The 21,161-nt window shown below is 41.1% G+C and overlaps 1 protein-coding gene across 1 annotated transcript in view; it reads left to right on the top strand.

The window, feature by feature from the left end:
• Positions 1–20,738, top strand: part of SLC16A10 (solute carrier family 16 member 10) — a 97,357-nt gene extending 76,619 nt beyond the window's left edge. The window contains exons 4-6 of the mRNA XM_079781117.1: positions 5,700–5,843; positions 9,697–9,925; positions 12,906–20,738. Of these exons, the coding sequence (XP_079637243.1) occupies positions 5,700–5,843; positions 9,697–9,925; positions 12,906–13,138 (606 nt within the window). The 3' untranslated portion in view covers positions 13,139–20,738. The remainder of the gene's footprint in view (positions 1–5,699; positions 5,844–9,696; positions 9,926–12,905) is intronic.
• Positions 20,739–21,161: the final 423 nt, after the last annotated feature.

Below are 21,161 nucleotides of genomic sequence, written 5' to 3'. Positions count from 1 at the left end.
ACAAAGTGAGTGCACATGCCTACCTGTTGTCTACCCCTCTTCTGCGGTTGACAAATACTGAAGAGGAAGGGCAAGAGGATCGGGGAATCAAAATCATCACAGAAAAGGGCAGGTGACTGCATGCCAGGAATCTGCTTATCTCCCGAAGTGCATAGTAACTGCAGCAACAATGGATGATAAATATTGTTGACGTTTCCCCTCAATTCTGCAAAGGCCGTTGTAGTCTTTTAGTTCCATATCCTGCAGGGCTCTGTGGGGCCCCTGTTGGCCCTGCTTTCCTAGCGTCTGAAAGTACTGCCTCTGGAAGCACTGGGTACTTTCAGTCAGTCAGCTGTTACTTCAAGTCCACCGTCAGGAATAAAGCTATCTTTGCCCTGGCTGGTTGCTCAGTGGTTGGAGTGTTGGCCCTCAGATCGAAAGGTCTCAGGTCTCAGGTTTGATTCCCATCAAGGGCATGTACTTAGGTTGCAGGCTTGATTCCTGGCCTGGGTCAGGGCGAGTGTGGGAGGCAATCAATCAATGTGTCTCACATCAATGTTTCTCTCTCTCTCTTTCTCCCCCCTCTCTTCCTTCCACTCTCTCTAAAAATCAATGGAAAAATATCCTCAGGTGAGGAGAAGGAAGGAAGGAAGGAAGAAAGAAAGGAAGGGAGGGAGGGAGGGAGGGAGGAAAGAAGGAGAAAGAAAAGAAAGAAAGCTATCTTTGTTTTAAGTCTCTCGCAGTTCCCCCCTTTTTGGAACTACTATTAACCAAAGATATATACAGGCATACCTTGCTTTATTATGATACTCGCTGCTTTTATAGTTACTGTGTTGTTGTTTTTTTACAAATTGAAGACAAAGAAGATTTCTACTCACTCACTTTATTGGGATGCTTGCTTTATTGTGGTGACCTGGAACTGAACCTACAATACCTCAGCGTATGCCTGTAGTTTAACTTGTATGCTCCAATGTTTTTATCATATTTGCAATGTAATAAATTACATAAACATTATATACAAGACATTAAGCAAAAACCACCCATCCCCTTGAAAATGTGGAGGGAGCCTGGCCAGTGTGGCTCAGTAGTTGAGTGTCGACCTATGAACCAGGAGGTCATGGTTCGATTTCTGGTCAGGGCACATGTCTGGGTTGCAGCTCGATCCCTAGTAAGGGGTGTGCAGGAGGCAGCCAATCAGTGATTCTTTCTCATCATTGATGTTTCTCTCTCTCCCTCTGCCGGGGTTCTTTTTCCCCAGCCTTACAAAGGGTTCAGTGTTCTGGACAAAGTGCTGCGCGTAGATGATTAAGAAGGAGTCCGTGGACGAAAGATATTTTTGAGAGGCATTGGGGGTCAGAGGAGCTTCCAGCTGAAGGAGCTAGAAGACTCTCCTCCTTGACCAAGGACCCCGAGCTTTTGTTAAACACAATCTGTCCCAAGGCAAGGTGGCAATACACACTTCAAAGGGTTTGGTATCAAAGGGTTTACAGAGATTGTCAGTTTGGGGAATAGCCTACAGCTGTTCAGGTGTTTGGCCAACAGGAGGCAGTAAAATGCCCTGAGCTGTCTGGCAGTTAACAGTCCCATTCAGGTTTTGGGGAAATGCTTTGTAGCTCTTTCCAACAGATAAACTACATGTGACTCAACCCTGTGGAGCTCCCCAAGCTTCACCAACCTTTTGGTAAAACTCTTGTGATTATTACATGCTGGAATTGGTTCTCGGCACCCCTCTTTTTCCTTCTCTCTGAAATCAATAAAAATAATTTTTAAAAGTTAGAATAGATCCTTTGGGTGCTTCCTGAAGTGGGTTAATAACAGTAGAGTCTGGATTCAAATTCCAAATAAAACCAATGAACACACTTAATTTTATCCCACCTGCTTTAGATCAGGAGATTCTTTTTCTTCAGAATTGAGATGGAATCCATCTCTTTCTACTTTATCTAATATCTCACTTATGGGAAGTAATAAGGGCTCAGAGGAATAAGCCAGTTTGGGGCCTTTTATTGACAGCTGTCTTATCTTTGCAGCTACACGTGGATTTCTTACTTAGACCAACATTGTTCAATAGAAATATAATGCAAGCCACATATGGAATTTAAAAATTTCTAGTAGCCATATTTTTTTTTCCTTTTATTGACTTTATTGGTTGGCACTGGTTAACAAAATTGTACAGGTTTCAAGTGCACAATTTTACCACACATCATCTGTACACTGTTTTCTGTGTTCACCACCCTAAGTCTCCTTCCATCACCATTTATCACCCCTGTACCCTTCTCTATCTCCCCCACCCCCTTCCCCATATTTTAAAAAGTAAAAAAACAAAATGAAATTAGTTTCATATTTCATTTAATCAATATAGCCAAAAATACTATTTCAACATGGAATCAACATTTTTAAATTATTGAGATATTTTGCGTGTCCCCCCCCCAAGTTTTCTATATTTGCTGTGTGTTTGTACACTTACAATACATCTCAGTTTGACTAGCCACATTTAAAGTACTTAATAGCTCAGGCCATATTGGACAACACAGTGTTAATTAACATGGAGAATATAAGGAGTCAGCCGAAGGTGAGGCTGCAGTAGCAAAGGAGGAAAGTTTTATCTGTCAAGCCAAGAGTTTGAACTTTACCCTGAAGATTATGGGCGCTGTAAAAGGATCTTGGGCAGAGAACTTAACTTGATGGTTTCAGAGAATATAGGCTAGAGATTTAGGAGTGAGGTTCAAGCAAGAAGCATTGTTAGGAGGCTGTTGCAGTGGTCTAGGTGAGGAGTGATAAGAACCTGGTTTGCCCCTAGCTGGTTTGGCTCAGTGGATAGAGCGTCAGCGAGTGGACTGAAGGGTCCTGGGTTCAATTCTGGTCAAGGGCACATGCCCGGTTGCAGGTTCGATCCCTAGTAGGGGGCGTGCAGGAGGCAGCGGATCAATGATTCTCTCTCATCATTGATGTTTCTGTTTCTCTATCCCTCTCCCTTACTCTCTGAAATCAATAAAAAAATAAAAATAAAATAAAAAAAGAAACACTATGGGGAACGTGGGCTGACAGAGATTTAGGAGGTCAAATCACCTGAATTCGGTGGTCACTGTTGGATTTGAAGAGAGGGAGGGAGTAATCTAGGATAGTTACCAGGTTCCTACCTCGGGTAGTTGGGCCAACGGCAGTAGTGTTAACTGACACGGAAGGAGAACAGGTTGTAAGGGGAGATGAGTTCAGCGTGGGGCATGTTGACCCTGAGGTACTTTTGTCACAGGCAGGTGGAAATGTCCAGTTTGACGGGGAAGAGTTTACTCAAGAGTATATTTAGAGTTAGAAGCTAGAAAGGCTGGGAAGGAACCCAGTACTTAAGGTGCCAGTGAAAACTTTAGGCAGTTAACAAGAAGGGGCTGTGAAGCTGAGGTAATCAAGGGCAGCTTTATAGAAAAGGGCGGGGGGGGGGGGGATTTCAGCAGACTCTTAAAGAATGGATAGAATTTAGAAAGTCAAAGAAGGTAGAAGAGGCAGCAGAAATGTAGTGAGGTAAGAATGTTTCAGACACTGAATATACCCATCCTGCTGGGCCAGATGGGTTAGGGCTGAGATCAAAGCTGGCCTAATGCAGTGTGCAGACATGTTTTGTTTGGCTTCCCTGGGTGGGGTTGGATCATGCAGTGTTCTAACTTTAGTTAGGTGCCAGCACTTGCACACAGAAGTCCAGATTTCTGCTGTCTTTTTAAAATAAAAGGGGGCTGGGAGGGGCTTGGCTACACTGGTGGTCCTCTGTGGGAATACTCCCCTCTCCAGCGGTCGGTTTCATGCACTGTGCCTGAGTCCTGCAGGTATTTAGGTATTTACTCCACTTCTGAGTCAAGGGTTGGTAGGCAATAAAGGTACAAAGATGGATTGGTGACAGATCAAGGAGGGCTTTTAATGCTAAACTAAGGAGTATAAATGTAGGCATCAGGGAACTGGTGAATAAGGGATTGATGAGATCAAACCATATTATAGGAGGATTATTCTGGACCAGTGTGAAAATACAGGAGAACAGTTACCAGTTTTGAAAGGGAAAAGACAGATGTGATGGGTTAGCATAACCACGTAGGCTAAAAATGCGAAATGGACGTCTCTTAAGGAGATGTCATCCGGGAAGGCTGCTGGTGCCACATGGGAGCCATCTGGGCCTTTGAACTTGCTGGGAAATCTGCTTTGCAGGCTCCCAGAATTCAGGCCAGTGTTTGGTGTAGGGGCGCAGGGAGTCTGGTTGTTTGAAACAGCTGTTTGTGTTTGTTATAATATCTCAGTAGGAGTACAATGTGCTTTTTCTCCTTGTTGTGAGCACAGAGAGATGATCATGAAGAAAATGGAAATGCTAAGAGAGGTGGGGCGAAATGTGAAACTGTAAAACTCTGGCTGTGGGAGCAAAGCTTACGGTGGGTGCTGAGCTTTGTGTTGTCACCCAATGTAACACCTGCCTGGTCACACTGCCTTCTTAAACATTGTCAGGCTGTTGGCTTACAATCATTGTTCTAAGCAGACTGTAAATGAAAGGAAAGGCCCCTTTAAAATAATTAGGCTAAAATTAATATCTGATCATTATTAGCTGTGTGTCAGGTACTCTTCTAAGTTCTTCCTACAGATCCTACCTAATAATAGACAAATATGCAAATTGACCGTACCTTCGCTATGCCCACAATTGGCCAGGAGGCGTGGGGGGGGCGGGACTCTGGGTGGCCGGGGTGGCCGATTGGGCCAGCGGAATGCTGAGCTCATGTCGCCAGTGGCAGCGCGAGCTCAGCGTCTGTGCCATGGCTGTGCTGCGGCACAGAAGGGGCCTCTGGGGCAGCGAGCTCACGTCCCACCGCGGACCATCAAAAGCGGGGGAGCTGGGTGCCTGTCTGCTCCGGCACCAGGCCTTTCAGAAGCCTCCGCTGCACAGAAGGCTTCTGAAAGGCCTGGTGCACCAGCGGACAGGCACCCAGCTCCCCTGTGATCGAAAGCAAAAGCATGTAGGGGACCCTACCCGTGCATGATTTAATCATGCACTGGGCCTCTAGTATTTAATAATTACAGCTACCCTCTTGAAGTACTATCGCTATCCCCATTTACCAGCAAGGAAACTGAGGCCCTGGTGGTTAAGAATTTTCCCAGGGTCACAAGGCTGATAAGGGATGGAACCAGGACTTGAACCCAAGCAGTCTCTCTGGAGTCTTTTCTTTTCAACACTGTTAAACTGCCTCCGTATCGTAAGGTCACAGAAATAGGCAAATTCACAGGTAGAGAACCTTATGCTTTTATCCTGGAAGCTCCAGTACAACTTAATCCAGGGCTGTTAGTTTGGTTCAGGCCCTCCTCAAGGAGCTGAAACTCCAGCATTGGTCCCTAAACTGCCTTTCAGGGGAGGAGATAATGTGCTGGGTCCTTGGGTGATCTTGAGAGAGCGGTGTTTACAGGGCTGTTCTCTTCCTTTAGCTAACAGATCAATGTTAACTTATAAAGTGTGTGTTGGTAACCCTTCATTACAAATTTAAAAAGAGCTTATAAAAATTCTCATTTCTTTCACGCACACTAAATCATGTTAGCTTTTCTTCATATGTTCTCACAGAGCACTTTTTATAAATATTTGAAGTTACAAGGGGCTGAGATTCCATTACATTGTAGAGACCCAAAGGCATTTGTACAATGCTTCCAGACCTGTCATATTTTCCTACCGTATTTAGTGTGGCTTCCTTCTCTTTGGTCTCCAGGTGAAATATGTGAATGAAAGGTTTAAAGATGAAACCAACAAGGAGGTGGTTCTCATGTGCATTGGCATCACTTCGGGAGTTGGACGGCTGCTCTTCGGCCGGATTGCAGACTATGTGCCTGGTGTGAAGAAGGTTTACCTGCAGGTACTCTCTTAGTCCTGTCCCCCAGCAAAATTATTCCATTGCCTAGTGTCTCATTATATGTGTTTATTTGCTCAAATTCTTCTGTAAAAATGAGGAATATTTTCTAGAACCTAACTTCTCCTAGCAGTTTTTCAAGGGCAAAATCAGTTATGAGTTTTGGGTTTTCAATATGAAAAATTGGTGATCAAACAGCAACCTTCTTTGTTTTGCCATAGAATTCCACCGAATCAAAATGTTTTTTGCCCATTCCTTTTTCTTAGAATTGTGGTTTTGGCATAGTTTTTATAGTCATGTGCCTTTTGCAATATCTTGTGAAATTCAGGGGTGTGCATGTTTGTCTTTTGAGCTTCCTTATTGCAAATTGCCTTCTGGGTATTGTGGAGTACACACTAAACAAATGCTAATTCTAAGAGCATATGGACCTCATCTGACAAGTATTTGAGTGACTCCTCCCTACCAGACACTGTTATATGCTACAGATGAAACATGGTCTGTACCCTCAATTAGTAGCTAATGGTATCATGGGAAGACAGATAAGTGTTATAGCACAGTGGAATATACGTATGCTAGATGGGTGCCATAGCAACATGGGCGCCAAGCATCTGAATCACTCGTGGGGGTGTGAGCAGGCCTCCCAGGCTGGCAGAGTGTTAAGAGGTGAATGGTAGACAGATAAGGACGGACAGGAGAAACCATATGTGCAAAGAGGTGCAGGTGTGATGGAGTATATTATGTCTGGGAAACAATGTTTGAAGCCTGATCATGATCCGTTGAATAAATGGAAATGTAGACAACTTTGCCCAAAAGCTTGGCTGTGGAAGGAAGGTAAAGGAGAGCCACAAAGGGGCTCTGGGGTTGGGGACTAAGCATGTCTGCTCACTCTCCAGAGGAGAGGCAGTATTTGAGGAGGAGGGCCTTGAAGGAGAGCTGGAATTTGGGCACAGGAAAATGATTGGAAAAGGCATAGGAAAGTAATTTACTCTGTGTGGATACAAAGTTGGACAGTGAAGAAGGTTGATAGGAAAAAAACTGATTCATTTGAAATATGGTGTTGGAGAGCTCTACTGATACCCTGGACCACTAGAAAGACAAATGGGCCCTAGAGCAAATTAGCCTGAAACACAGCTAGAGGCAAAAATGGCGAAACTGAAGCTCTCCTACTTTGGGCACATCATGGGAAGGCAGGGTTCTTTGGAAAAGACAGTAATGCTGGGAAAAACAGAAGGCACATAAAGAGGAAGACCAAACATGAGATGGATTGACTCCCTAAAAGAAGCCATAGGCAGGCATCTACAGGAGCTGAGCAGGGCTGCTGAGGACAGGACCCTGTGGATGTCACTCATTCATAGGGGCGCCAGGAGGCAGAGCTCGCTCAGTGGTATGTAACACGCACAGAAGAACTTCCGTTAATTGATGTGAAGCAATACCAACCACCACACATTGAGCACTTCCACGATGCATTGTCTCCTTACTCTTCGCCCCTGCCCTTGGAGGAAGGTAACGTCATTTCCACGCAGAGAGGTGAACAGAGACAGAGAGGCTACCTCGCTGTGGGTGTCTGTGCGGGTCCAGGCAGACCGCCACAGGACGGAGTCTGCGCATACAGCTAGAAGCAAGTGGGGGACAGTGCTACTTTTAAAAGTATTTATTGTACTCTGACTATTCCCCCTTTTATTATTACCTAATTGTGGACATCCTGGTCAAACATTTAGCAGAACATTTGGTCTTGTTTTCTCAAGTGTCAAGGGAGCCCTCTAACGGACATTTGTTGCATGACAAAACTTTCAGCTTTTTATTTTTTAAAAAAATATTTTAAAATTAATTTTAGAGAGAGAGGAGAGGCGAGAGAGAAGAGAGGGAGGGAGAAAGAAATATCAACCTGTTATTCCATCCATTCACGAATTCATTGGTTTCCCCTGCATGTCCCTGTTATTAAATAACAATACTTTATTTTTATTTAATAACAATAAAGTATATATAATTTCAAAGATAAAGTTAAAAATAAATTATTTTACCAATTTTGAGAAAGAGAGAGAGAGAGAGAGAGAGAGAGAGAGAGAGAAACATCAGTTTGTTGGGGGAGAGAGAGAGAGAGAGAGAGAGAGAGAGAGAGAGAGAGAGAGAGAGAGAGAAACATCAGTTTGTTGTTCCACTTATGTATGCATTCATTGGTTGATTCTTGTATGTGCCCTGACTGAGGAATTGAACCTGCAGTCTGGGCACACTCTAACTGACTGGGCTACCTGGCCAGGGCTAAGAATCAAATGTTTGATGACTGAATTTGAGCTGATATTCAAATAACTAGTAATTTATTTATTTTTAATTTATTATTTTTTAAAATATATTTTTATTGATTTTAGAGAGGAAGGAAGAAGGAGAGAGAGAAACATCAATGATAAGAGAGAATCACTGATTGGCTGCCTCCCTGCATGCCCCCTACTGGGGATGGAGCCCGTTGACTGGAATCAAACCGGGACCCTTCAGTCCATAGGCTGACACTCTATCCACTGAGCCAAACCAGCCAGGGCATAAAGAAATAGTATTTATTGAGCAATGACCAGGTGCAAGATCCTTAAACCTTGTAAATATCTAGTTCAAAGGTAGCTTGTACTGATTCTGACTTCAAAGAGCTTACAGGCTGGGAGGGAAAAATAGTTACTTTCTTCTGGTTTCTTCATTACAGTAATTTTCAAGAATTTTTAAAACATGCAATACCTGCCCTACCAGTGTGGCTCAGTTGGTGGAGCATGAGGCCATGCACACGAGGTTGCCTGTTGGCTTCCCAGTCAGGGCACATGCCTGGGTTGCTGGCTCAGTCTCCAGTAGAGGGCGTGCAGGAGACAGCCGAATGATGTTTCTCTCTCACATTGATGCTTCTCTCTCTCTCTCTCTCTCTCTCCATCTCCCTTCCTCTCTCTTTCAAGTCAATAAAAACATATTTTTAAAAATAATAATAAATAAAACATGTAATACCTGACTACTTAGGGCACTGACTTCTTTTCACTTAGACTGTCAAATAAAAAAAAATGACAACAGCCCTAGCCAGTTTGAATAGAGTGTTGGCCCGAGGACTGAAGGGTTTCAGGTTTAATTCCAGTAAAGGGCACATACCTTAGTTGCAGGCTCAATTCCCAGTGCCAATTGGGACCGGTGTGGGAGGCAACCAATTGATGTGTCTCTCTCACAATGATATTTCTCTCTGTCTCTCCCCATTCCTTTCACTCTCTCTAAAAAAATCTGGGAAAATATCCTCAGGTGAGGATTAACAACAACAAAAATGACAACAGCCAACACAACAATAGGCATCCGTATGAATGAATCCAAATTATACCTATTTTTTGTCAAAAAAAAATTTGTTTTGGCCCTAGCTGGTTTGGCTCAGTGGATAGAGCGTCAGCCTGTGGACTGAAGGGTCCCAGGTTTGATTCCAGTCAAGGGCACATGCCCAGGTTGTGGGCTCGATCCCAGTAGGGGGCGTGCAGGAGGCAGCCAATCAATGATTCTCTCTCATCATTGATGTTTTTATCTATCTCTCTAACTCCCTTCCTCTCTGAAATCAATAAAAATATATTTTAAAAAATTTGTTTTGGTGTGCCACTGAATTTTAGTAATTAGTTTATGTGTGCCATGAGATGAAAAATGTTGAAAATTACTGCCTTAACGGAAACACTGAGAAAGTGCTAGGGGAACTCAGGGAGTTGATTAAGGAAGTTGATTATGTATATAAAATCAAGGTGAATGGGGCAGGGGAGGCAACTAAGCAGTAACTTCTTAAAAGTTCTAAACATATTGCTCAGTGATTGTAAAATTCACTTTTCCTGACAGCAGAGTTGACATGTGGTGTCTGTCCTAGGTGCTCTCCTTTGTCTTCATTGGTCTGATGTCCATGATGATTCCCTTGTGTAGTGTCTTTGGGGCCCTCATCGCTGTCTGTCTCATCATGGGCCTCTTCGATGGATGCTTCATTTCAATTATGGCCCCCATTGCCTTTGAGTTAGTTGGTGCACAGGATGTTTCCCAAGCAATTGGATTTCTGCTTGGATTCATGTCTATACCCATGACTGTGGGCCCACCCATTGCAGGTAAATGTAATCATTCTCCAATAATTATATTAATTCATAGCATTTTTACTACAGGTCCTAAGTCTCACTTGTATGTAAATGTATAATTTATTAGTTACTAGTCTTTTGTTTTTTGTGTGCAACAAAAAGCCAAATACAAAATGCCACGTATTGCATGATTCCATTTATGTAAACATCCAAAATAGGTAAGTCCATGGAGGCAGAGAGTAGATGTGTGGTTGCCAGGGGCCAGAGGGAAGGGGATAAAGGAGTAACTGCTTAATGGGCTTGGAGTTTTGTTCTGGTGTGATGAAAACATTTCGGAACTAGATAGAGGTGGTGGTTGCATAACATTGTGAATGTCCTAAATGCCATTAAAATGGTTAATTTTATGTTACGTGAATTTCACCTTTAGAAATCTTCTGAATGATAGTATAAAGATTTCTTATTTCAGTATTACTTGGGTGCTAATGTGAATTTTTATGATAAGAAAATTTGATAAAATTATGATAAAATTTAAATGTATGTACTGTCCTCTATTTCTGGCATGTGAAGGGCTCGTTAAAGTTCAGCTCAATTCATTGCAGCCAATCAATGATTCTCATCATTGATGTTTCTCTCTCTCTCTCTCCCTCTCCCTTACTCTCTGAAATTAATAAAAACAATTTTTAAAAGTTTAAAAACACAAAGATAACTAATTAAATGGGATTGTTAGATAAATTAGATACAAGGAGTATGCTAATAACGGGTTCAGAAGCACAACCCTAGGATCTGTTAGAGTGCCACACACAGATTCTCATGTTTTCCTCTCATGTGGTGACGAACCTTAGTTATCTTTCCAAAATGTATTTAACAACCTTTTCCTTCCTAACTTACATTTATCACTTTTCATGATTTTAAATTATAATTTTTAATTGTTTCATGTTATTTCATAAACAAACTAGAGGCCCGGTGCACAAAATTTGTGCACTGGAGGGGGTGTTCCTCAGCCCAGCCTGCACCCTCTCCAATCTGGGACCCCTCAGGGAATGTCCGACTGGCAGTTGGACACCCCTCTCACAATCTGGGACTGCTGGCTCCCAACCACTCGCCTGCCTGATTGCCCCTAACCACTCTCCTGCCAGCCTGATCAACGCCTAACTGCTCCCCTGCCAGTCCGATTAAGCCCAACTGCCCTCCCCTGCTGGCCCAATTGCCCCCAACTACCCTCCACTGCCAGCCTGGTCGCTCCTATCTGCCCTCCCCTGCAGGCCTGGTTGCCCCCAACTGCCCTCCCCTTCCAGCGGTCACCCAAAACTGCCCTCCCCTGCCAGCCATCTTGTGGCGGCCATCTTGTGACCACATGGGGACAGCCATCTTGTGTGAGAGCATGATGGTCAATTTGCATATTACCTTTTTATTATATAGGGTAGGCCCAGAAAGGGTTTGAAACGGTAGACATTTTGCAGTGTCTATGAGAAGTTTGAGCTTGGTGGTCTATCCACCTTTACACCATGTGTCAGAATGCCCCAAATGGCCTCTGAAGGGTTTTGAAAAAAAACCAAAGCTTAGTTGCAAATATGTTTTTCCATGTAATATTTTGGTATAAAAACCCAGAGTCCTGTAGTCTGTGATGAGATTAAAGATATGAGCTCTTTTCCTTCTTGATATCAGAAAAGTTTATATTTCAGACACACTTCCTAAAAATGCTATCTAATAAAAGAGTGATATGCAAATTAACCATCACTCTGATACACCCACAAGCCATGCCCACCAGTCAATCAGGAGCGAGTATGCAAACTAACCCAACCAAGATGGCTGCAGCCACGGAGAGAGCAGGAGGCTTGGGTTTCCCAGCAATGGAGGAAGCCAAGCTTTCCGCCTGCCCTGGTCTGCCTCGGCCTCCACTTAAGGCTACAAAGTTTCAATTATAGAAGATAAATAAATCCCAACAAAAATGGCGACAGCCACGGAGCGAGCAGGAGGCTTGGCTCCGCTCAAGGCTACAAAGCTTCAATTATAGAAGATAAATAAATACCAGATACCAGGGCCTCCGCTTAGGTCACCGGGGGGCATGGCCAGTTTGCAAACCACCACAGGCCCCTCCCCCAGGCTGCCCCAGGCCCCAAGGGAACCCTCACCCTGATCCAGGACACCCTTCAGGGCAAACCAGCGGCCCCCACCCGTGCACCAGGCCTCTATCCTATCTAATAAAAGAATAATATCAAATTGATCATCACTCCAACACAAGATGGCTGCCCCCATGTGGACACAAGATGGCCACCACAAGATGGCCAGCAGGGGAGGGCAGTTGGGAAGGACCAGGCCTGCAAGGGAGGGCAGTTGTGGGTGATCAGGTCAGCAGGGGAGGGCAGTTGGGAGGGACCAGGCCTGGAAGGGAGGGCAGTTGGGGCAATCAAACCTGCAGGAGAGAGCAGTTAGGGGTGACCAGGCTGGCAGAGGAGGGAAGTTGGGGGCGACTGGGTCTGCAGGGAAGGGCAGTTGGGGGGGACCCAGGCCTGCAGGAAGGGCAGTTAGGGGTGACCAGGCCTGCAGGGGAGGGCAGTTAGGGGTGACCAGGCCTGCAGGGGAGGACAGTTAGGGGCAAACAGGCTGGCAGGAGAGCAGTTAGGCATCAATCAGGCTGGCAGCGGAGCAGTTAGGCATCAATCAGGCTGTCAGGGGAGTGGTTAAGGGGTGATCAGGCTGGCAGGCAGAAGTGGTTAGGGGCAATCAGGAAGGCAGGCAGGTGAGCAGTTGGGAGCCAGCAGTCTTGGATGGTGAGAGGGATCCCAGATTGGAGAGGATGCAGGCTGGGCTGAGGGATACCCCCTACCCCCCCCCCCCCCCGTGCACAAATTTCATGCACTGGGCCTCTAGTGTTTGATAATCTGAGATGTTTGAACTAGTTCTGCTGAGATGAAGTCATTAGGTTGGAACTAGGCAGGCCGCCACTGTGACTGATCTGAGACCCTGAGAGCCCCACCTGTTTTCTTTTGGTGACAGTTTTCTCCCTTCCCAGGGTTACTTCGTGAGAAGCTGGGTTCCTATGACGTGGCATTCTATCTCGCTGGAGTCCCTCCCCTTATTGGAGGCGCTGTCCTTTGCTTTATCCCATGGATCCATAGTAAGAAGCAAAGAGAGATCAATAAAACCACTGGAGGAGAAAAGATGGAGAAAATGCTGGAGAACCAGAACTCTCTGCTGTCAAGTTCATCTGGAATCGTGAAGAAAGAATCTGACTCTGTTATTTAACGTCTTCTATACCTCCACCAGACTGGATTTGCTTTCCGAAGTTTAAGCAAGTTTCCTTTTATATAAATTGCAAATTATTTTTTTAATCACATCCTAAGGATAGCACAATAATGGGAAATAGAACATTTATTACTACAAGAACCATTTTCTGCCACCGAATAGCTAACATTTCCATGAGTCTGAGGACAGACTCTGGTCCATGGAAACATCTCTGAAAGTTAAATATTATGAGAATTGGACCTATCTCAGTAGAAAGCAACTTTGGAAACTGTGAATGCTGTTTAGCTCCTACAAATATTTAAGAATACCTCAAGCTATACTGAAAAGGTTGTAATTTGGTTTGACTGGAAATATTGTTTGTTGTCTCACATGCTGTTTTTAGTTCTGGTATCTATCTAGATTTTAATTTCTTTTGCTACTTGGAGACTTTTTACAAAATTTAAGCCTGGCTTCTAGATAATGTGCTATCTACCTAAACCTCAAGTGTGTGTGAAAGCTGCTTTTCCTGCTGTTAAATAGGCCCTGACACGAAGGGGTTCTGACTTGCTCTAGTGTCAGAGATCTTTTTGGAGCAAATGCTAGCAATGTATTCAGACCCAGTATGTGAGATTCCTGGTCATAAGGGCAGAGCAGTTAAAAAATCAGGCATTTCTTCCATTTACGTTTATTCCCTTTGGCTTTGCAGTATGTTTTACTGGAGTAGCCAGAAACGCATCAAATTTCTGAATTTGTTTAAATTTTAACAATAAAGAAAAATAGAATGAATGAAAGATACTCTGGCAGTTTTAACATAAAATATTTCTGGCTTCTGAATTTGTTAGCACTGGGACCCGATATCTAAACAAAGCCATATTGAACATGTTGTCAAGTTGCAGTTTCAGGCACAGTGGGGGGAAATATCTTTGTGTTTGTAAAGAAAATATCTATTTCTGATAGATACAGTTGCTCAAATTGGTTTATGAAATTAATGGGTCGTGAAAGGTTAGAAGCATTTATAAAGAGAAACAACTCCTACATTTCCAAAACTTTCTGGCAGAAATTTGCATTTGTATGTATTTCTCCTAGTGTGTTCCCCAAAACATTCTTAGTACTTTTTTCTATTTATACACAGACAATTGAAAGCAAGCTATTAGAGTTTAAGTATCTAAAATTACAACCAAATCATGTCATGACCCAAGCTCATCTACAAAAAGCAGGAACACTTTCCTCATCCCTGAAGTTATACATTTTTGTTTCTTATTTAGTGGTTAAAAGTTAATAATATGCAAAGTATATTTAAATCTTAAATATGGATGTTTATTAGATCTTCTTCAAATGTAGCTTGTTCATCTGGGAAGAACGTTGTCTTTTTTTTGAAAGAGACATCAATTTGTTGTTTGACTTATTTATATACACTCACTAGTTAATTCTTGTGTGTGCCCTGACTGGGGATTGAACCCACAACCTTGGCATATAGGGATGGCACTCTAACCAACTGTGCTACCTGGCCAGGACGAATGTTGTCCTTTTCTAAAGCACCTCTAGGATCCACATGTTTCTAAGTTCTTTGTAAGGAAAGAAAGTTAGTCTATTATGTCCTTACTTTACTTTTCAGCTACTATTGTTTCTGAAAGGCAAAGCACTTCCATTCCTTGTCTCTAGCTGAGGATGGAGATGCCTGGAAAGCATATGGACTTAGAGTTGATGGGGAGCAGGGAGGTGTGGCACACAGGAGGTGGGATAAAGTGAGGCTGTTCATTAAACAGCGAGAAAACACAATAATTTTCCTTTCAGAATCAACTTTCTTATCTGCAGCCTTGAAAGTTCAAAGTGTATAAACACTAAATGTAGAATCTATTTTTAATAGGATTTTAAATAATTTTGATTGTGAAGACATTCAACAACTTACTGTGGCCATACACACAGTTGCAACTTACTCCTTCAAATATGTCCATATTTCATATTCAGGGACTTAGGTAATTTGTTTTTTGGAAGGTTCTGTTACAAAAAAAGGAAAAACCCTATATTTGAACACACTGCCCTTTTATGTTCTTATTTTAAACTTTTAGAAAATTACTTAGAAATGATAATGTAATAAGTTATCTGGTTTTTCATTTATTCATGCCCAGTTGTAAAAACATAATTTCCTCATTATCAGTGCTTTTAAGATCAGCAAAAACATAAAACTAAGACCAATCATCATGCCTGCCATTATAAAAATTTTTACAGTTTTTATAAGACTCCTAGTACTCCCACCTACAATTTTACAGAAAGAATAATTCTAAAATAGAATATTTACTCTGTAAAGATCTCCAAAGTGCTTTTCCTTTCAAAATTTGGCTGATTTTAGGGGGAAATAAAATGTAATAATCTGAAACTCAAAGACTTGATCTTGCTTTGTTAGTTCTCATAATAAAAGAGCAAAGTGACTTAATATTTATAATAAAACTTAGATCTCAGAATACTGCACACATATTACACTTATGTAGTTTTCAGTCTAATGCAATGAGTCAAACAGAATCTATAACACCAAGAAATCTCCACCACAATAGAGTACTGTGCTGTAATATAAGTCAAAAAGAAAAAGTATAAAAGGTAAGATGCTAAATTCCATAAAATGCATATTTAGTATTATGTTGTTTGGTACAAAAAATTTTAAAAGTTCTACAAACTAAAAAAATGAAAAATACTAATATCCATAAAGATTCGTGTTTCAGACAAAGAAATATTACTTTAATCTTTTAGTTAAAGTAAATCCTTTCCAATTTCTGAAGTGTTAGTATTGTAATAAAGTGATCAGACAGGCTTAAATTCTTTTTTTGTTCAATTCAGACACTTCTTTGAGAGAAAAAGAATAGAGTCAGAACTCTACTTTCTAGCACATCATCCTAATTCTGATAGGACTCAGCAAATTCTCACATTCAAAAGGTCCTTGCATTTGAGGCCAGCACTTACATAAGAAGGGGAGCAATTAGTATTCCTCTTTATAGAAACTCTGGGTCAGATACACAGGTAACAGATACCCAAAGATCTTCCAGAAACGTTTTGGTTAAATTTTATTGCAGTGGATATTGTTGGGATCCATCCATTTCAGGAATAAACCCACCCAGGTTATTGATACTTTATTCAAAATTTGTAAATCTTTTTGATCACAGTTGCAATGCTTAGTCTACAGCCCTACTATAAGACTTGTAATTTCCACGGAAAATTACATAGTGCTTGCATTAAGCTTCCAATTCTATTCATCAACAGAAACAAGGCCTCGTTTGCATTTCATGATCCATATATTATCTGATTATTCATACTTGCAGACGATCACCTGGGCTCTGCCCTAAGTATTGAGAAACCTTTAATGCTACTAGCTTCAACTTCTCACACTTTTTAAAGTAAATGTACACTTAGTTGTAAAGTAAATGATCTTTACTCTTTTCATATGATCTTTATCCTTATCATCCTTTTTGCCTTTTACTTCCTCCTGTCCTTCAGAACATCTGCTGAAGAGTCCATTGACATCCTTGCTTAATTCTACTAGCTGCTTAGCTGCACTACTTCCTGGTCCCTGTGGTGGCAGAGCCTGGAGCCCCATTCAATTTGTGTGACCTGGAGAATGGCTTGCTCTCGGTCGTCAACTTAGAGTTCTCATGGTCTACAATGAAAAACCTTTAAAATTATGTGATTAAAATTTGGGGGGAAACAAGTTTCATATAATTGGCATCTTTGGTGTTAACATATAGAACTTTATTTAAATGTTTAAGGTAAATGCTTTGAGAGAAAAGATTGTCGGGTTCTTAGCATGAATACTTTTGGAGGACACATTTTTTAACTTTGCTTTTGCTCTTCCTTTAAAGTCTTGCTAAACCTTAGTCCTGAGAGCACATCGTGGAGGAGGCCTTGGATTTAGTGAGCCTTTGGGATGCAGTTCCTCACGAACCTGCCTTAGGCTGGGGCACACTTGGGGAGCTTAGAGGTACAAGTGGAAAGTTTAATTAGCTCCAGTTTTTAAATATGTAAACAATTTAAGTATTTAAAACTTATTTAAACTCTTTAGAAAATTTCTAACGCTGAAAGCTTTATTGTTGCTGGCATAAACATGAAGGAGCACTTTTCTATATTAGATTAAAAGTTGTTGCTTTTTCCCATATGTGAAAAGTAAGAGGAAGTGTGAGCTTTATTACTTTCTTTTTACATCTGTATTATTTTTTAATTTGAAAGACAAGTGTTGTCTTGGCTGATAGGAAAGTACATCATCCATATAGTTTAATGAACTCTTTAAAAAAAACTCAAACCTTTTGCTTTGCTTTTCAAACAAAAGAACAATTTGCCATTCATAATGGTGACGTGGTAATCCATGGAAGGCAGGCTTGCTACTTTACTGGTAATCATTAATTCGGCTCATGTTCTACTCACTGATGTTTGTGGATGACTTGGTATGAGGGAACTAAAAAGGCCATCTAGAGTGGAGTTTGAGAATGGTTCGGGGCGAAGAGCCAGAGGTGGACAGCAATACGCAGCTCCTGCGCTCACTGCTGTTTCATAGCCGCAGCGCATTTATTCGTTTACTTGTTGGCAGAGGCTAATGGTGCTTTGTTTTGTAAATACAGCCTTTCAGACCTCACGGGCCACCAGGGGTCCACGGGCCACCAGTTGGCGGCCGCTGCACCAGAGAGTGATAGGTCCCAGTTCTTAAGACTAAGCGGCCAAATGCCTATAGCTCCATGTGAAACCTGAATACAACTTAGAAGCACAATTACGGAACTACCATAAATGTGGACTTGATCAGATGACTCCTTCTGAGACAATAAAGACCCATGAAACAATTCGTTGCCACATCTTTGGCCCAAAGAAATCTTGAAATCTGGGACATAGTGGTTTACCTGGTAGTTTACTATACATGGTAGTTTACTTAGCTTGCCCTTTTTCAAATTATCAATATTTAAGTAGTGAACATTCATCGTCTTGACCTCTATACATTCACAGAAATCCTCCATGGTATTATTTTCTTGACATATAATATAGGACTACCTCACTTATGACACAGAAGATTTCAATTTTTTATCAGGGCGTTGGAAAGACATTGGGAATGAAAGGAAACCTTTCTAAGTACTTGATCACGACGCTCACTTGATCTCGACAGTCCGCCTACCTCAGCTTTCATGTCCAACTAAAACCGTAGCTTAATCAATTCTTGCTTAATCAGAAGGAAGCCAATGGTGATTCTGGGATTAAAAGGCAAGGGAGTGCAAGTTGTTAAGGGGGTCAAAATAGTAAGATTTAAGTGCTTTGTTCTGATAAATGGATATAAAAGGAATATTAACTAATGTGGCCGGTGGATCATCTGACAGAGGAAAACTGAAGAAATTTCCAACCTCTGTGTAGTAATGAACACTTACTAAAATGCTTTACCAGGGGCTTTTCAAATCACGCTGGCAGTTTGACGATGAGGTCTTGTTTTCACTTGTGTTTTCTTTGGCAGGAAGATGGATGACCACTGACAGCAGATGCGTGCTTGTGCCTTAGCCTTACAGCTTACATGCTGAACTCCTGTAAAAGGCTCCCCTTTCCTCGTGGTAATGATGTTTGGTCTCACAGGAGTTTTTGAAAATGCTGTTGTTGTCTGTGTCTACAGTGTAGAAGTTAACCCACAAGTTCCCAAATTAATTAAAGATGTTCCTAGCCTTTCAGTATGCGCTCTGTAAGAAGAGTATTTTGGAGTTGGATGTCGCTAAGCATGTAAGTGATAGGAACTATCTACATAAAATAACATTAAGAAATCAAATGAGATATGTGATACTATTTTGGATATACAGGGTGGGGCAAAAGTAGGTTTATAGTTGTACGTATAAAAAATAATACAATAATGAATAAATAATAATACAAGAATAAACTTTCATGTACTCACAACTGTAAACCTACTTTTGCCCCACCCTGTATGACTTTTATTCTTTATCAGATAATACTTTTTAGTGTCTGTCAGTTATTAAAATAGTGGATTTTAAAAATATTTTAAATGTGTGTGAACACAAATCCTTTCTACTGCGATCTTCCCTCAGTGTAGTCTTCTATAGTGTGTTCTAATTGCTAGAAAGCAATGGGCAAATGTATCTTTCATGATTCAGCCTATATTGGCATATTACTTTAGGGACCCAGGGCTTATTAGCAAAAGTGCTGTATTTTGACCCCAGACTGTGAATTTGGTGCCTTTTTTTTTCCTACCAAAGAAAGATTGGATCAATATTGGTGCTAAATTTCATGTTTCTTTCAAAATGATTTTTTTCTTTTAAAGTATATATAACACAATAGGAAATGTGTAGATCCAGCAGTATTATGTACGTTACATTTTTTATATACATCTGAGGGGGAAAAACACTCACCTATAAAGCAATTTTTTAGTTCAAATATCTACTTAGAGGTATGTAATATTGGTAAGCACATAAGGCTTTAAATTATGCAACTTACATGAAAATGATCACCAAATGAAAACTTAATGCTAAACATAGCCCCAAACATCTCTGGTCAATGTTTCTAGCACAAAGTTAGCTATTCAAAGTATTCTATAATTCTGAGGGTGTGTAAAAAAATTATGTATATTTTGTTATACAATTATAGACATGCAAAATAACTTTCGATTGCACTTTTTTAAATAGATATTTTAAGATATTTTTTCAGGCTAAAATCAGAGTTCTGGGGGTCATCAATCTTAAAACTTGAACAATGAGTTACCTTAAAAAAATTCACACTGAAAGTATTATTGTTCATCTATTAGATTTAACCTAAAGACTTAAATTAGTAAGGACTATGTCTGAGTCAGGCTCAGCAAATTTCATACCTCGGATTTAGCAAGGGCTGTCAGCACCAAGGTTGTGACTGTGTGACACTCACTAAAATCCCACCTGGAATTGCATGTGGATTTCTGAGTCCTAATGTACCTGAACGTAGGACTCAGATGAAGTGGGGACCACAGGTTTTTATTTAATCCTGCTGTCTTGTATAGACTTTGCCTTAACTATGTTATGAGGATGTGCTAAATGTAAATTAGAAAAATGATACTACCATTTTACTAACTACGAAGACCATACATTTAGAATCTACTAGAGTTTCCTGGATTCTCTGTTAATTAAGAACTTCTCTGTACTGTTAGCATGAGCTATGTGTGGAAGGGAGAATGGGAACTTGTTAATCAGAAGTTACAGTAAAGAAATTAAATATCCCTTTATAGTAACTTCTGAGGTATCTGTTAATATACGTATTGTGGTTTGAGAAGTGTAAGATTGAGCAGGCACTGCACGGTGCTTGGCAAATTTGCATTTTGTCATTTTGGTCTCTTGCCAGTTTATTTTAGCCTGAAAATTATAGCTACCACAGACTGAACCCTACAGTATTATTAAGAGAGAGCTTGGGCCCTGACCGGTTTGGCGCTCAGTGGATAGAGCATCGGCCTGCGGACTCAAGGGTCCCAGGTTCGATTCCGGTCAAGGGAATGTACCTTGGTTGCGGGCACATCCCCAGTAGGGGGTGTGCAGGAGGCAGCTGATGGATGTTTCTCTCTCATTGATGTTTCCAACTCTCTCTCCCTCTCCCTTCTTCTCTGTAAAGAATCAATAAAATATATTTAAAAAAAAAAGAGAGAGCTTGGATATTTTAATTATCTCCTAGTATAATATGACCTTTTTCATCCCAACGTATTTTAATGTTTATATGAAAAGTAATTTTTAAATTATTTTGCATATTTTCAAAGTTAGAAAAACATGCTTTATCTTAGACATCAAAACCAAATTATCCCAAGAACATGCTGTACACCGCAATATAGCGCTGACTCCCTACCTACACAGGATGCCATCTTTGACACAATAGTTGTTTAAGTGTAGAACACTGTGCGAAATGATTATGTTGGATTTCATCAGTATGCAATATTTTAGTATGTGCCTTTTAAAAATTGTATCTTTTTAAAGAGTTTAATTTATAATTGATTTTTTATAATGTGCAATTTAATATAGAGAACCAAAATCTTTTAAATGAAAAGAGTTTTATAATCATTAGGAGGATA

This window comes from Cnephaeus nilssonii (assembly GCF_951640355.1).
Source record: "Cnephaeus nilssonii genome assembly, chromosome: 9".
NCBI classification, from domain to species: Eukaryota; Metazoa; Chordata; class Mammalia; order Chiroptera; family Vespertilionidae; genus Cnephaeus; species Cnephaeus nilssonii.
This window is presented reverse-complemented; position numbering and strand designations above follow the sequence as displayed.